Consider the following 16,821-nt stretch of genomic DNA (forward strand, 5'->3'; position numbering starts at 1 on the left):
TGTATACCTAACTTCATACTCTAACGAGCCAGCATGTTAAGAGCGATATATATCGAAAATTACTGTCATTTTATTGAACCCTAACTGTCAAATTATCTCTATCACATTTCCATGCTTCGCCCGCAGTATATCACCACATTGAGTTAACGACTGTCACTTTGACTCGGTGCTCTAACCACTTACCTAACTGGTTAGTCAGCCTTTACACTCATATTGATTGAATTATTACTGCAAATAAAATAAAAATTCTTAACGGGATCAAATTAACTAGCTTCAACTATTTGTATGAATAATTAACGCGAAGGAAGCCTGTAACTATTTGGAGATATAAAAGTTTATTGCAACAGCTTAATTTGATTAATTTTTAGCTACTCTTCTATTTCGAATGGTTTGGTTTTAGGAAGCGTTGAATATTTTATATTACTTGTTTATTCAACCGCTTATAGTGCCAACTTTCTAGACGTAAAATATTTGCTTGGAATCAAGTGGAATAATTGAAAACCCACGGCACTACTATCATACATTTTCAATGTTTTTTTGGTTAGATACTTACACATAATTATAATATACCAGGACATCGTGCTAATACTAAGATACACTTATGTGTGAACATTATTATAGTTCAATATTCTAAATACAACAGTTATCTCCTGGTTGAAGATATGGCAGTCTATGCACTGCGATTGTGATTCACATTTCAATTTGACATTAATTCTCTATGTACTCGATCGTCTTTACTCGAACTAAGCAAAACTCACACCAAATCATACTATGGGTATTTGCCTACTTACTATTTTTGTAGACAGAGAACACCAATATCACAGGAAAAAATATTCGAGACACCCCAAATAAAATTCCTTTTTTTATGCGATAGGAATCAAACGAGCAGATAGGTCGCCTGATGGTCACTGCTGCCCATGGACACCCGAAACCTCTTTCGTAAATTAAAGCCTGGGCCTTTTAGTTCAGTAACCAGGGCTGACCGAGCTAGGAGGCTGCTTTAACGAGGCCAAATGTAGTACCGTGGTGGTACCCCAAATGTGGCTCAGGCTCATCTCATTAGAAGCGGTCGTCTAATATTTGTTGTTCCCCGGGAGCCGCAGCCCGCAAGTGCCCATTGTGCGCTAACTAGAAGTCGGGGTATGATGATTAGAGACTAGTAAATTATAAAGACTATATGTATGTATGAAGGCAGGCACCTAATATAATTATAACTTATGCACCTTTATAACCTACCGTGAAATATGCCCAGGCTAATTTGTAAAATTTACTTATTAGCGATTTCGTTGTTCAAACAGGCGAATTTCATGCACTCGAGTACCCAGGTCAAAATATCTTTCGCTATCCTGTTTTTGCGCGTTCTGTCTTGTAATAAGTACATACGACGTCGAAGTAAAGAGTATAGCAGGATAATAGTTAGGAAATCTACGTTTTAGGGGCAGTTTTTGAAGGAGTTATTCTACCCTCTCACCCCTTTTAACTTTCATATCATTCTAAAATTTCCACTTCGTCACATTTTCCAATTTTCCATAGGTAGTACCTGATGATGCAATTGAATGTCGGTATAAATAAATCTATGTGAGGCTTTTTTCGGAAATAAACAAATTTTAATTCTTTTTTTTTCCTTATATGTACATAATGTACATAATTACGTAAATAAATAAATAAATATTGGGGACACCTTACACAGATCAACTTAGCCCCAAACTAAGCAAAGCTTGTACATACTATGCTAAGCGACGATATACATCCATGACTCAGGAACAAATATCTGTGCTCATCACACAAACAGATGCCCTTTCCGGGATTTGAACCCAAGACCGCGGCTCAGCAGGCAGGGTCAGTACCGACTGATCCAGCCTTTCCTTGACAGCAATTACAGCAATCCTTTGTGGATCAAATCAACCAATAACTAATTTTTAGTCCCAAACTGAAAGTACTGATTTGTCCCAAACTGATGAAAGAAACAATATAGTTCAACGTGGCACCTCGTCACTAGTTTGAAAAAATCTCGTATCTCACACTGCTCCTCAAAGTTAAAACGCAGTAAGTCTATATGCATTTCATAGATACTTACTACAATTTGCTTTTCATTAACAGAAGAAGATACGAGTTTTTTTCAAAGTGTTAGTGACGATATACATACATTCAAGGACCTGTCGAAGAGACTGAGAGGCGCCACCGGAGACCCGCTCAACCTATTAACGCGCCGGCTCAACGCATTAGCTTGACAATCCAGCGAGGAAATGCTGCCAGCGTCTTCGTTTTTAGATTTATTTTAGTTTAATTTTAGATTTATTTAGTTTAATTTTAAGTTTAATTTTAGTGTAACTTTAAATTTATTTAGTTGAATATTATGTAAAACACAAATTATTATTGTTTTTATCATTATATTAAATAAATTACATAAATAGGATGTTTTTATTCCTTACTGGTTTGTGGTATGGTAAACATTGTAGTCGGTAATAAGCAGCAAGCAGCTGAGCTTGCATCCTGCAATGGATATGCAGTAAAATTTTGAAATATTACTCAGAGGCTTTCTATCTTTCTCTACTCAGGGCAACTACTTTGTACTAAGTAATATATACCAGTAAAGACTGAACAGACATCCCGCTCAGTCAGATCCAAGACATATGTAACTTCGTACTTGATCCTTTTTTTAACCCTCGACGCAAAAACGAAGGGGTGTTATAAGTTTGACGTGTCTGTCTGTGTGTATGTCTGTCTGTCTGTCTGTTTGTCTGTCTGTCTGTCTGTGGCATCGTAGCTCTCGAACGGATGAACCGATTTTGATTTAGTTTTTTATGTCTGAAAGCTGAGTTAGTCGGGAGTGTTCTTAGCCATGTTGCATGAAAATCGGTCCGCGGTCGGGGGTTTTTTCAAAATTTTAATTTTGTGGTTAGGTTATATTTCATTTACCTTGCGTGCCTACCTAAAATAATGTTTACCTTACGTATTAGATTTTTCGTTGATTGTTATAATGTTCAGATTAAACCAACCATAACTCACTAATAAATACCTAACTATCGTAGGTACATTTTCTATCTGCAATTGGTTGAGCTCCTGATGATACGCCTCACTAACCTGTGTTTTAGCTCGCTCCATAAACACGCGTCCCGGTCTTCCTCTGTGTCTCCTACTTTCGATTGGCATTTGTTAATAGACGTTAAAGCTAGCTTACCGAAGCTTTTACTCAAGGAGATAATAAAGTAAATAGGTCTACATTTATTTATTACATGCTTCGTTTAAATTCGATTAGAAGCGCAACATAAATTTAATCAAATTGTTTTTCCACCACCCATTAATATATCAAAACTCATTTAGATTTATCGCTCCTACATCAGCCTGACCCCCATGCATCCTTAAAATAGTGTGTAATTGGTGACACCAAAGTTAATATCCGACAGCCAAAAGGTGTTCGCTCGCGAGCTACCCCGCCCGCGGGTAAACGGCGCTCAATTTAACAATTTCTCTATATTAATTACCAAAACAGCCCCAAACGATGCCGTTGCACATAAATAACAAAAAATGACAAGTACCCAACACCCGCCCGTCACGGGCTTTGAATCCCGATTACATTCGTACCCTCCTTTCTTTAAGCTTAAACTAGAGAAAAGCGATTTATCACACATTAAATTTTAACAGTTTAAAATCATGCGCTATGCAAAACCCATAAAATATGTAGTTTATAGCGCGTTGAAAGATATCACCTGCCGGGCGGTGTGAACAGCGGACTTGGGGAAGAGAATAGCTTTATGCAAATTAGACAAAAACAAATTGCTACTAAGTAACTTATTTAAGTAGTTCTCATATGTACAAGGTAGGTACCTAATATAAATCTTTATATCATATTATTTTATTCGGATCCCTTTCTTTGACATAATGATCACAAGTCATAATGCAATGTTTGCCAGATTATCATTAGTCACAATTCTGAAATGGTTAACTTTTCAGGGTTTTCATTAAGGTCATCTATAGATTGGTTAGGTAGGTTTGTTTTAAAAGTTACGCGTTTCTTGAGAAAAAACATATTATGACTAACGAAAATGTAGACAAACGATACATTATGATGACTTAAGAGTTTATGGGAACCAATAGAGATCCTATTTTACTACAAAGTGGTTATACAGGGTGTCCCACGGCTATGCTACATGGAGGGAAAGTACTTAAAATATCATTGATATCATGTAAAGGATATTTTGCTAAAAGAAGACTTTATTTTATTTTTAAAAATGTAATATATATATATATATATATATATATTTATTTATTTAACAAAATTAAGCATGACAAATTATTTTAAATATATTTTGCGTTAACAACCAATACATATTTTTATAAATAGGTACTTACAGGACATGATATTCCATATATATTCAACTAGGTCGCGTTAGAGACAAAATGTAGCCTATGTCACTTTCCATCCCTTCAACTATCTCCACTTAAAAAATCACGTCATTTCGTCGCTCCGTTTTGACGTGCAAGACGGACTAAACAAATAAACACACACACTTTCCCATTTATAATATTAGTATGGATTATATGATCGACATAGGTATGTAGATGTTTAAGTTATTATAAATCTAGCTGTTGCCCACGACTTCCTAGAATAGGTATTATATTCTTTGCCCACGACTTCGTTGGCGTGGATATTCCTACTATATATTCACGAAATAAATTTATTTCTCGATATGGACGAATAAATTTAGAAATAGGTACATGCTTAAAATAAAATTTAATCCCATACAAAATTTCACCCCTTTTTAAATCCCTAGGGGACGAATATCCTCAAACGCTGAAATAACTTTTCTCAAATTATTAGGTAATTAATTACCTATTTTTCATAAGTTTCCATTTCTGATTGCAAACGGGCAAATCAACGAAAAATCAATCATGTAAATGATTTTAAATGAAAGAGTTTAGCCTAATACCTACTCATAAGTAGGCAGAAAACTATCTTCGATCGATCCTACCGTCGTGGTTGAAACGGTGAATGAAAATATACATCACTAAATTTATTCTCAAACGGTAACGTAAACTGCATAGGCGAGAACATCAGAGGTAAATGGGGTTGCCACATCGCCGCGCACAACGCCAGCAGATCTGGTCTGTACTCCAAAATAGACCCAGGACCTTGGTTCACACTCACTTTAATAGGATCCTCGTGAGAGCCTAGTGCACAGGGTCTTTCCACATCACTTTTTAACAAACTTTCTATCATAAAGGACGTATTCGGTTTTATTTTCGGAACCGTGACATTCTGCTCAGTCATAACTGGTGTTTCATGAGCTGGCAACGGGGGTACGCGAGCAAGCATATGATTCAAGTTAAACATAGTTAATTCTGATGAATTCTCCTCATGATGGAGCTTGAACCGCTTGCGTCTTCTCAGCAGTGAACCGTTTTCGAACATGGTGAAAGCCTGCGGATGCAGCGTCCAGTAGGCTCCTTTGCCGGGCCGGTCCGGGCGGCGCGGCACCTTCACGAAACAGTCGTTGAAGGACAGGTTGTGCCGCAGTGAATTCTGCCAGCGCTGCGTGTTATGCCGGTAATATGGGAAGCGGTCTGTGATGAATTTGTAGATTTCCGACAGCGGCAGCATGCGTTCCGGGGAACTCCAAATGGCCATAGCGGTTAAAGAGATGTAGGAGTATGGTGGTTTGTGTTCGCCATAGGATTCGCGCGACGGTCGCGGCATGGTCGGGCGCTGTGAGCGCGGCACGCGGGCGTGTCGGCCGGGCGGGGCCAGCGGCGCTCCGCCTTCCCTCCCCGCAGATATGATAACGAGGATGCCACTCGTCGAAACCGCATCTCCCTCTTAGGTACTATCATTACCGGCGTGATTGACTACGTACCTTTTGCTTGTTAAATACCTATCTTTCTACGTGCGTAGATCGTAATGTGGGCAGGTTATGTGCATCCCACGCGGCATGCATTTTCAAGTGCCCACTTAATGAAATACAATGTTTCAACATGGAACATTTTAACGGATGACGAAGATTCATATCGTCTTGTTTGTTTGGAAATATTTTTTTAGTTTTATAGAGGCACTAATGAGAAAGCAGTAAACGATCTATTTTTTTTTACATGAAATTACCTAACTGTGCTTACTTGCGCCATCTAGCGGCGAGTAGCGGTTTTTCTTATCCAAAAATCATGTTTCAATTAATGCTCCTGTTTCATGCCCCATCAAGTATAATATTGGTGCAATGGAGAAATGCAAAACTTAAAGCCGCTTCTAATATTTCGTTTATTCAACTAGTGAAAATCGTTTACACACTCATTGGTTGTTTTTATTTTATTTAAGGATCCAAGGTTAGTTAATTATTAACATTATAAACTAACTGCTAACATGATGTTTATTTTATTTCATGCATTGCATATTTTAATTATTTTAGCATTAGATTAGCTCACACCATACCTAAGCCAATCAATTATCTTGATAACTGGATTAAGATTTCAAGAACTTAGCCATCGTTCAAAAATCATTTCTATTAGGTATCAGATTTATCATAGAGGATCGAGTAATCTTTGGTTATATGATCCAAAACGATTTCACTTTGCATACAACGTCTTACAGGGATCAGTAAATACTCGTTGGGTAGATGATATTTATTGAAATCGCGAGACACTTCTGATCCGACCAACCATGACCGCGGGTCGCGTAAAGAAGAGAGGCCTATCGTCACTACTTTGAAAAAATCTCGTATCTCACGCTGCTCCTCAAAGTTAAAACGCAGTAAGTCTATATGCATTCCATACATACATACTACAATTTTCTTTTCATTGACAGACGAAGATACAAGTTTTTTTTAAAGTAGTGACGCTATGTTTAGCAGTGGCAGAAGTATGTATTTGTAAAAGACAAACAAACAAATTTTAGTAACAATTTTATTTGTATAAATATCAAGTTTACACATGATTATGATTACACATAACAATTGTACAATTTTCGAAAAATCTCAAGGTGCGCGAATCGGAGGTAATGAGAAGTTTCCATTGAACTATTAGCTAAAACTGTAGAGGCTGTGATGTTTACAGCTTGCCGGTCAACTCTGGGACGGCCTTGAACAGGTCCGCGACCAAACCGTAGTCTGAAACCTGGAACAAAATAGTATAAAGTAAAAAGAACTCGATTATAGTAGTGTACATACAGAGATCTTAATTTTTATATCGGTAGATTTGGTAGCAGGAATAACTAGTACAGAATACAGATATATCTGTTCTTCAATCAGTTTTTAAAAGTTTGATGTTTGAAACAAATGGCTGACTTTTATATTTTTTTATTCATGAACAATGAGGAGGCACACTGACATTTTATCCCGCCAGGCGGCGCTTGTGCAAGTGTCTAGGCATGTCACTGTCATTCATATGTGAGAGAGAAAAAACAAATATCATCTTCTCGCTCTCACGTATGGACTAATAGGGTGGCGCCATTTGTCACCTCTGAGTGTGCCTCCTCATTGGAATAGAAAGATCAGATTGTAATTAAACTTTCGGTAGCCGATATCACAATATAATAAGGAGTACTATCGTACAGTATAGCCACTCCCGCTCCCCGCCGGAAGTGCAGCCCACCCCCTCTCGGTTACCTCACAGTTACCGCGTGTCAAAAGCGTGAACAGTCGACCTGTCATATCTCACTCATACAAGCATGGTACGCGTTCACCTACACGAGCTTAGAATATATGCTAGGAACGCGCCTCTTTCATATATTATTTGATCGCCAGTGTCCGAGATGTGCCGATATCGTATAGGTAGTATTGTGATTGTCGTGTTCTAAGTGGTAAGTAAATCGCACATATGACACTAGATGTAGATAAAAGATTTTATATTTGCGTGTTAATTTTTAAATCGCAGCTTGTTTTATAGCTTAACTAACAATAATGAAAAGATAAATTACCTGGAAAATGGGAGCTTCAGGGTCCTTATTGATGGCGACGATGGTCTTGGAGTCCTTCATGCCGGCGAGATGCTGGATGGCTCCACTGATGCCCACAGCAATGTATAGGTCCTGTGATAAAATAGGTTAAGGTTATAATTATTCAACACTAGGGACATGGGGGCTTAGAAAGAGACAAAAAGTAGCCTATGTCACTCTCCACTTAAAAAATCACGTCAATTCGTCGCTCTGTTTTAACGTGAAAGACGGACAAACAAACACACACACTTTTCTATTTATAATATTAGTATGGATTGATTGATTTTTTTTTTAAATTACTTGGTGGGAGCTGATACTCACCGAGCAATGATCTTGCCTGTCTAGCCAATCTGCTGGTCATTAGGTGCAAAGGCAGTCTTGACAGATAAATGGGAAGCAGCAGCATTCATCTGGTCAGTGAATTTATACAGAAGCTTGTTGTCTGTAATCACAGACCAACCCCTATAGACATCCATTACAAGACGACTCGCGGTCACCAGCCTTACTTCTATTTGCCATGATATAAGCGCGGGTGCTCGCCGTGCCCGATCAGTAACGACCAAGTAACCGACCCGAAAGCAGTTCCGTGTTTTTCGCAATAAAAAAAATTGAAAAAGGGTATTTTGATGCCTTAAAGATGTCCACCTGTAGTGTGAAATGGTGTGGAAAGGTAACAATAAGTTCAAATTTAAAAACGGACGGTATTACATTCCACAAATAAGTCATACATATTTATAATTTATTCAGAGCCGGCATAGGTCAACTTACACTGGCCACTTACGCGACAGTAGAGGGACAGTCATACTTCTGTCCCTTTTCATCTGGCGCGACTGCCTGCCGTCCTTGAAACGACCAATCGCAGCGCGCTAAACACATTCCCCTCCCGCTCCTCGCGCGCCAAGCACTGGTGATTTGTAGCACGCACAAAATTTACAATATTGGCACTCCAAAGGAGGTTCTCTGTGTCTGTAATGTACTCACCGGAGCAACAATCTTGCCGGTCTGGCCGATCTGCAGGTCGTTAGGCACGAAGCCAGCATCGACGGCCGCGCGGGAGGCGCCCACGGCTGCGTTCAGCTTGTCAGCTAGGTCATACAGGAGCTTGAAGTTGTCTCCGGACTTCAGACCACGGCCTGAGAAGAGAAGTACACAAAATAGGTGATTTTGTCAACATTGCCTCATTACTACATTTGATAGAAACCAATTATTTAATTGTAAGACAGTATAATTAATTCTAAACCTTAACAATGAGGTTCTATACCAAAATAGTGCTTATATAAAGAGCATAAGGACTCTTTTGGTATGGAAAAAGAATCACTCATTATCAGTACCTTTCTAATTGAAACTACTTATTAATTTGCTAAGTTATTCTAAACAATTGTCACATGAGTTTAAAAATAAGTGATGAAACTTTAGACTACTATGTTTTTTTATTACCTCCAGACACAATATTCTTAGCGCTGGTAAGCTCTGGCCTGTCTGACTTGGAGAGCTCCTGAGAGACCCACTGCACCAAGTCGGTCTTGTAGTCTCCTTCAGGGGCTTTTTCAACAGCAGCGGAGCCACCTTCCAGGGGCTCTGGTGGGAAGGCGGTACCTCGGACAGTGATGACTTTGATAGCATCCTTGGCTTCAAGAGTCAGCACAGCATTTCCAGCATAGATGGTCCTCACAAATGTATTTGCATCCTTGACACCAATAATATCAGTAATAGGTGATACATCCAGCTTGGCCGCTACTCGAGGAAGCACAGCCTTTCCAATGGCAGTGGCTGGTGCCACAATGTGCGTAAAGTTGAACTGCTTCTGCGTTGCAAGGATTAGGGGAGTAAGTGCTTCGGCAGTGAAGCCTTTGAATGCCTCACTCTCAGCTACAAGGACCTTGGAAACACCACTGGCCTTAGCAATCTTCTCAGCTGCCTGTAAATCAAAAGAAATAATATGTACCAGTGTTCCTATTTACCTAACACCATCAGCATTGTGATGTGTATAGATCGCACAACATAGGAACAGTTGTTAATTAGGCACCATAACAATGTTTACTTAACCTAGTAACAGTGCTTCCTGATACTTACTGGACCACATTTAGTGCCAGCAACTAGTACTGAAATATCTCCACCAATTTTCTTGGCTGCACTCAAGGCATTCTGGGTAACTGCAGATAACGTCTCATTATTGTGTTCAGCGATGATCAACGTGCTCTGCAATCTACGCAACTAGAAACAAGCGTTAAACAATACATTAGTACCTTCATCAAGTTGTGATTATCAAATTAATCTTTGAACTCTTTATCAATCAATTTGATCAAAGGATTTTAAAAACTATTTTTAATTTACCTGTGTAGAATACAACAAATGCCTTGCAGATGGCGAAAACATTTTACCAGCCAGTATTTACACAAATTTTGATAAAGTACCACTTAATGAAAAATAATATCTAAAAAGGTTACAAAGTCCACTGTGTATCTGCCAACCAGTTAGAGATCAGATCCGAAACAACAAACTGTCAAATCAGAAGTTTCGCGTAGGTTTTATGAAGGGCTCAAACAGTTGCTAGTTAAATGTAGCACTTGTAAATTGATAGCTAGATTTAAACAACATTAATGAGCACGAAAAATAAATTATTTTTCTCACGAATGTTACATCGAGAACAAACTTACTTCTGTCACTGTCATCTCATCGAATGTTACATCGAGAACAAACTTACTTCTGTCACTGTCATCTCATCTGTCAGTGTCGTGTCATCGGCACTGCCAGTTCCGAGTTCGCCCAGTTCTGCCACTCGTCTCACTCTCAATTCCAGTTTCAACTTTCAAGTTCAAGTCAAGTAAAATGTAATTGGAGCTTTCGGCTTAGCTATCATTTGTCTTAATTATCGCTAATCAACATATTTGTCATATTAATTAGTAATCAATTTATAATTAACATTTAGTAACTGTTTGCGTTGTCGTTGAGTGCTAGTGTTAATACTAGTTTTATCAAATTCGGTACCGGGGCAGAATAAGTTGTTTTAGTAAAATGTCGTCGTTGCCTATTGTATCTATAACAAGAAGAGAGACGTTCAGCTCTTGCCACCGTCTACACAGGTATAATATTTCTTAAGTATCCTTTATTCCGTGAACAAAGTAACAAGAGTCGACTCAGCTAAGTTTATTTACTTGTTGCTGTCAGCACAAAATCTGCTACTTATGTTAGACAATTTCGAGTTTTCTCTCCTTGGATTAAGGTTTATTTTTGTGTACGTTAGTTATGATGCGTGAATAATTCACAAGTGGGTGTTCAGTTGTGTTTTAAATGACCTTATGTACACAGTATAATAAAATAATATCTCATTACAATGTATTGGAAAAAGCATAATTTATAATTCAAGAAAAATGTGAACATTCTTTAAATAAAATAGTACATTACAACACAAGTGTGAAAAAAAGGAAATTGTGATGGAGTTACGAATTTCCTTTTTGCACGTGTATCGTACGACGTTTTTCAGTACAGATGACCCTCTGAAGTTTCGACCTGACGTATAATGAACCACTTCTCCCACTAGTGTAAAATATTTACCTGTTTGTCAGGTGAAAAGTACACTAAACCAAAGTATTGTTTTCTGTTACAGTCCATTTTTAAGTGATGAGGAGAACAAGAAACTGTATGGAAAGTGCAACAACCCAAATGGCCATGGGCACAACTATGTTGGTAAGTAAGCAGTTATTATTATAAAGCTTATAAATCTCTATAAGCTGAATTTCTATAATTCTTTAATTTTATACACTTAATAGCACAATTTGTTTTGCCCGATTTAAACATGGACATACAGTATCTATATTACTCAGAAGACATATAACTAGCACCTAAATGTTCCTATACTAATGAAAATAAGAATTAACATTAATATCACCAAACATTAAAAATAATCCTGTTTCTAGAAAAACATCTAACGGCCCAGCCACGACATTGGTCTAAGCGCGACAGCGGTGAGCGGCAGCCACACGTGCGAATGAAAAGTCCCATAGCTGTGTCTCGCTCCAATGTACGGCCGCCGCTCACCGCTGCCGCGCTTAGACCAATGTCGTGGCTGAGCCGTAAAAGTAAATTATTTTAGACTTGCTTATTTCTTGTTGCTCACATAGAAACCTCTAGACTGATAAGCTATCAACAAAAAAAAACAACAACAATTAAGACAATGAACTCTCACTTTGACCTTGTAAAGAATCACAAATGTTACTTATTTGTCCTTGCCTGGCACTTAGCCATAACTCATAAGAGCCTGGTGCCTAGTTTGTTAATCAAATACAGGATGTGATGTAGACTAGATAGTTTTGACAGAGACTGCCATCTGACCTTCCAAGAGGGCAAACTAGACTATTGGAATTAGACCGGTTTCACAACATTTTGAATGTTACATTAATGTTATTGAGCTTACTGATGGCACTTAACCTTTGTAGGCATGTAACCATATAGTTACATAATAATCATTTAGGTGTTATGGTTGTTATGTGAATATATAACAATTTTTGGACAGGCACATAATAAAATAATAAATAAAATGGCCTTTTTTATTTCTTACAAAAAAAAAATGATCAGATTATTTTTTAATATTTGGTTCTTTATGGTGCTGTTGCAAAAACCCCTGTTTTGGTATAGACCTTCTACAAACGGTTACATCTCTCTCTGTCTTGGGCCATGTGTATCCACAATTCCACATAGGACCATAGAACCCTGTGTTTTCATAAAGAACAGGCAGAAACAAAAGGTTAATCAACTTGTTTTTATTTGACAGTATTGGTGACGGTAAAAGGCCCGGTGGATGCTCACACCGGGATGGTGATGAACATCCATGATCTGAAGCAGTACATGAAGGAGGCCATCATGGATCCTCTGGACCACAAGAACTTGGATCAGGATGTGCCTTATTTTAAAACTGTGGTAAGAAATTATTATTATGAAACTTTTAGATAAATACCTATCACAAAGCAGAGGCATATAAAAAACTAGTGGGAATGTACTTACATCATTATTATTGAAGAGATATAAATATTCACATGATTATGATGTACCTACAAATCAACTTAAATATAATTATTTCTAGTTATATTCATTATGTTTAAAGTGCTGTAAACTCAGTGAACAGTGTTTGAAAAATCATAGCAGTTTTAAACCACAATAATTATGGCTATTCAAATTCTATTACTTGAAGCCTTTCTCTTGAAAAAAAATTTTTGGCATTTGTATAAATATTGCACAAAAAAGATGCAACATTGCATTGCAACAACACAATGCACATGCAAATCAAAATATTGAAAGCCACTAATAGGTATTTAATTGTTGTCTAATTACTTTCTCAAAATGTCTGTACATATAGAACAATTAACCTAATACCTCAATTACTTAATATTGTGACATACAACCTGTTTTTATTGAATTCCGTTAACTTTAAGGGAAGATTCTTTAGATCAAAGGGATCATCCACATATTACGTCACACCAAATTTCCGTCAAATTTTATAAAATTTTTTGGACCTTTGTCAAATAATACAAAAAAAAATAAAAAATACAGAAAATGAACAGCTAAATTACACCCCCCCTTACACTGTGACGTAATATATGGATGACGCCAAATACAATTAATTTCTCTAAAAAACTAGCGTCTTAACTCTTACAGTTATTGAGTTATTAAAAAATAAAGATAATTACTGAACATGTGTGTGACAGCCTTTGCCAATTCCTAATGTTATTTGTTTTGACATGTGCCGTCAATCACTTGACACTAACTTGAATGTTATTCTTAAGGGTCTCTCACCCTAATAAATTCATTTATTATGTATTATGTATGAAAATGATGAAAAAAATTTTTTTTGTGAATTGAACTAAAAGTGATATTTATTTATTTATTATTGTTCGGAGAACCAACAGCTATTAATACAGAAAGGTTAACTTAATTAGGTTACAAAAAGCCAATTACAGGTTCCCACCAATAGACACACATATACAGGGTGGTTCCTGATAATGAACTTAGCTACGTGTCGAATTTAACGGAAAACAAAAAAAAAACACGGTGTATATTTTCTTTTTACTTCACAGGTCAGTACCACAGAAAATTTAGCAATCTACATCTGGGACCACCTACAGAAAGTAATGGAAAAGCCAAACCTATTGCATGAAGTGAAAATATTAGAAACCGAGAAAAACCACGTGGTTTACCGCGGCGGCTCCACTTACCCCCGCAAGAAACATGAGAACTCTAGCCTACAATCCGGCCGCCACCACAATGTGTCCTCTGATTCGGATTGATTGAGAAATCAATACTATTTCACTTTATAGATCTATAAGAAAATATTTACATGTTTATTTTGTACTTATATTTGTTAGAATAAAAACTAACAATATTTTATATTGTTTTCGCTGTTTCCAAAATTCCTCTAATCCAACCTTCCTTTCCTCTAGTACAGCAGGGCAAATCTCGACTGGGGAGCAAATGTAATTGGTAAATTTTTTCCATGTTTTACAATGTTTGCATTATTAAATAGAGTGTCCACCGGTTATATATGGTAGGCATGTTCAGTGGATACATGTAGAACTCAACATTTTAGTGTAATAATGGAAAAAATGGATTAGTTAAAATTGCCCCCCAGTCGAGATTTGCCCCGCTATATCTTAGTAAATTATTTTTCAGTACAGATGGTGTTTTTTTACGCACTAGTGCGAGAAGTGGTTCATTATATGCTAGGTCGAAACTTTGAAGGCTCATCTGTACTGAAAAACGTCGTACGATACACGTGCAAAAAGGAAATTCGTAACTCTTGTCGATTTAAAACACTCCCTTCGATCGTGTTTTAATTTATCGCCACTCGTTTCGAACTTCCTTTTTTACGCACTTGTATCGTAATGTACTATAACAGGCGGCCGTATTAAGATATCAATGTTGCATATGTATTAGGTAAACGCAGGTTTTACATGTGCAGTTGCCATAACTTCGTTATGTAAAAACTTCCTATGCAGCGGTACAGCACTAGCGCACCACATCCAGATTTACAGCAGTTCTAAAAAAGACAGAAGTTTTATTATTATTATTATTTGTAAAGCAGGCAGGCAGTTGTAGTAACTGATAAAGCCTGTATCCAGCTGTCGGTAGAGGTTTCAGGTGTTATGTGGAATTAGCACTGTGCTTGTCTAACTTATTCTTGAATTCGTTTACACTTTGGGCCGATATTACATTCTCCGGGAGCTGATTCCAAGCTTTTACCACTCTATTACTAAAGAAATGTCTATGAGGATTGTTGTATGACCTGCGAGAGACCAGTTTATACTTTTTTTTTTTGTACATAAATTAAGGGAAAAGTTAAATCATTCGTGTGTTTAGTACAACATCCCACTTTGTCGGTTACCAATGTTACCATTAAGGCGAGATTTACTTGTATCTGTAAACTGGCAAAGCGGCTTTATAGCAATAGACAAAGTGGGACGTTTTCCCGTGCACACTCACATTTGTTTTTATTCCTATTTTCTCACCAAGATTTATCTGACGAATTGAATTTTTTGTAAGTTTTATTTCGTCATTAAGGTTCTCTAGTATCTATATTTTCTTAATTATAACAATTATCCCATATATATCTTATGAAAGTCGACTTATATTACTAAATGCTGGTAACAAAATAGGATCAATTAAAATTTACTGGCGTGGCTATGTACCTACAAAGTTTTTGGGAACTGCATGCCAGTCTGTTTCTTGATCAATTGAAATTAGTTTCGCTATCCGACACTAGATGGCAAAAAAACAGACAAGAAACTGAGTAATGATAGTCGCAGCTTCTTCATGCGAAGTGCATGGAGTGGGTAAGTAAAGCGATCGCAGTGCATGCATACAAGCTGAAAGTGGAAAGACTGACAATTCAATTATATGGCAAAAGGAAACTTTAATTTACGATCAATTTTGAAATATTAATTTAAATTGTATAACGTTAGAAGTGGTAGTGATCTGTATGAATTAAATAAATAAATAAAAGAGAAACAATTCCTGCATACATTTTGTGGTTATACTTATTAGCTCTAACTATAATATATAAGTGTATAGTAGGATAGGATAGGTAACAATGTATTTGAAGGAAATATTAAACAACGATAATTTTTAAACGCTATATTTTGATGGTAAATAATAATAACTTATGTAAATATGAATTATACTATTACTAATCCATTGCCATTCGCAACAAGGCCTTAAAGTTATAATAAATTAAATAGGGATATACGAAAAATTTCAATCACAGTCAAAATATAGATTTGGTTTGTTGAATTGAATCAGAAATAGTCACCTATACACATAATACTATATAAAATAATACAATTTTGAAAGCGCGAAACGTAGAAATAGTTACCTACAAATATATATAATACTATATAAAATAATACAATTTTGAAATCGCGAAACGTAGAAATAGTTACCTACAAATAATACTATATAAAATAATACAATTTTGAAAGCGCGAAGCGTAGGCATATATAATATCTAAGTAGGTACTAACATGACGAGTATAGAAGATTTAGATTCAAGGTATCTAACAACATTATCAGCATTTTCAAAATTTGGGACCCCCCAATTAGCGTAAATTGTTAACAAAAATTAACTCACTGTTAGTTTTGTGACGTTAATTAAGCATGAAATTTGTATAAAAATATTGTTTTTGTGTTAATAACATAAACTTTAAGCGATATTCTACATTAAGAATGTAAAAAAAGTAAATTTTTCGACAGATTTTATGCTTCATTGTCGTCACAAAACTGACAGCGAGTTAATTTTTGTTAACAACTTACGCTAATTGGGGGGTCCCAAATTCTGAAAATGCCCTCACAGTTGTCATGAAGACGTAAAATAACTACAAAGAACTTTAAACATGATTCTTATGAACGAAAGCG

The 16,821-nt window shown here is 36.7% G+C and overlaps 3 protein-coding genes across 3 annotated transcripts; 1 reads left to right on the top strand and 2 right to left on the bottom strand.

The window, feature by feature from the left end:
* Positions 1-4,686: 4,686 nt before the first annotated feature.
* LOC125225782 (fork head domain-containing protein FD4-like) lies at positions 4,687-5,698 on the bottom strand. The gene has a single exon (XM_048129633.1). The coding sequence runs from the start codon at positions 5,696-5,698 to the stop codon at positions 4,970-4,972; it is 729 nt and encodes a 242-aa protein (XP_047985590.1). The 3' UTR covers positions 4,687-4,969.
* Positions 5,699-6,877: 1,179 nt separating this feature from the next.
* LOC125225781 (electron transfer flavoprotein subunit alpha, mitochondrial) lies at positions 6,878-10,413 on the bottom strand. Its single transcript, XM_048129632.1, has 6 exons — positions 10,256-10,413; positions 9,995-10,135; positions 9,359-9,839; positions 8,903-9,054; positions 7,904-8,014; positions 6,878-7,101 (listed from the first exon to the last, which is right to left on the bottom strand). The coding sequence occupies exons 1-6, from the start codon at positions 10,295-10,297 to the stop codon at positions 7,036-7,038; spliced, it is 993 nt and encodes a 330-aa protein (XP_047985589.1). The 5' UTR covers positions 10,298-10,413; the 3' UTR covers positions 6,878-7,035.
* A 260-nt stretch (positions 10,414-10,673) lies between these two features.
* LOC125225499 (6-pyruvoyl tetrahydrobiopterin synthase) lies at positions 10,674-14,300 on the top strand. The gene is made up of 4 exons (XM_048129247.1): positions 10,674-11,004; positions 11,529-11,608; positions 12,693-12,838; positions 13,993-14,300. The coding sequence occupies exons 1-4, from the start codon at positions 10,937-10,939 to the stop codon at positions 14,200-14,202; spliced, it is 504 nt and encodes a 167-aa protein (XP_047985204.1). The 5' UTR covers positions 10,674-10,936; the 3' UTR covers positions 14,203-14,300.
* The last annotated feature ends 2,521 nt before the right edge of the window (positions 14,301-16,821 follow it).

This window comes from Leguminivora glycinivorella, chromosome 4 (genome assembly GCF_023078275.1).
Source record: "Leguminivora glycinivorella isolate SPB_JAAS2020 chromosome 4, LegGlyc_1.1, whole genome shotgun sequence".
Taxonomy (NCBI): Eukaryota; Metazoa; Arthropoda; class Insecta; order Lepidoptera; family Tortricidae; genus Leguminivora; species Leguminivora glycinivorella.

Coding starts and splice junctions, on each gene's coding strand:
- LOC125225781 (XM_048129632.1), bottom strand. CDS start 10,297: ATGTTTTCGCCATCTGCAAGGCATTTGTTGTATTCTACACAG. Junction 10,136..10,255: donor ATTTGTTGTATTCTACACAG/GTAAATTAAAAA, acceptor GCTTGTTTCTAG/TTGCGTAGATTGCAGAGCAC. Junction 7,102..7,903: donor CTGAAGCTCCCATTTTCCAG/GTAATTTATCTT, acceptor ATTTTGTTCCAG/GTTTCAGACTACGGTTTGGT.
- LOC125225782 (XM_048129633.1), bottom strand. CDS start 5,698: ATGCCGCGACCGTCGCGCGAATCCTATGGCGAACACAAACCACCATAC.
- LOC125225499 (XM_048129247.1), top strand. CDS start 10,937: ATGTCGTCGTTGCCTATTGTATCTATAACAAGAAGAGAGACGTTCAGC. Junction 11,609..12,692: donor CCATGGGCACAACTATGTTG/GTAAGTAAGCAG, acceptor TTTATTTGACAG/TATTGGTGACGGTAAAAGGC. Junction 12,839..13,992: donor TGCCTTATTTTAAAACTGTG/GTAAGAAATTAT, acceptor TTTACTTCACAG/GTCAGTACCACAGAAAATTT.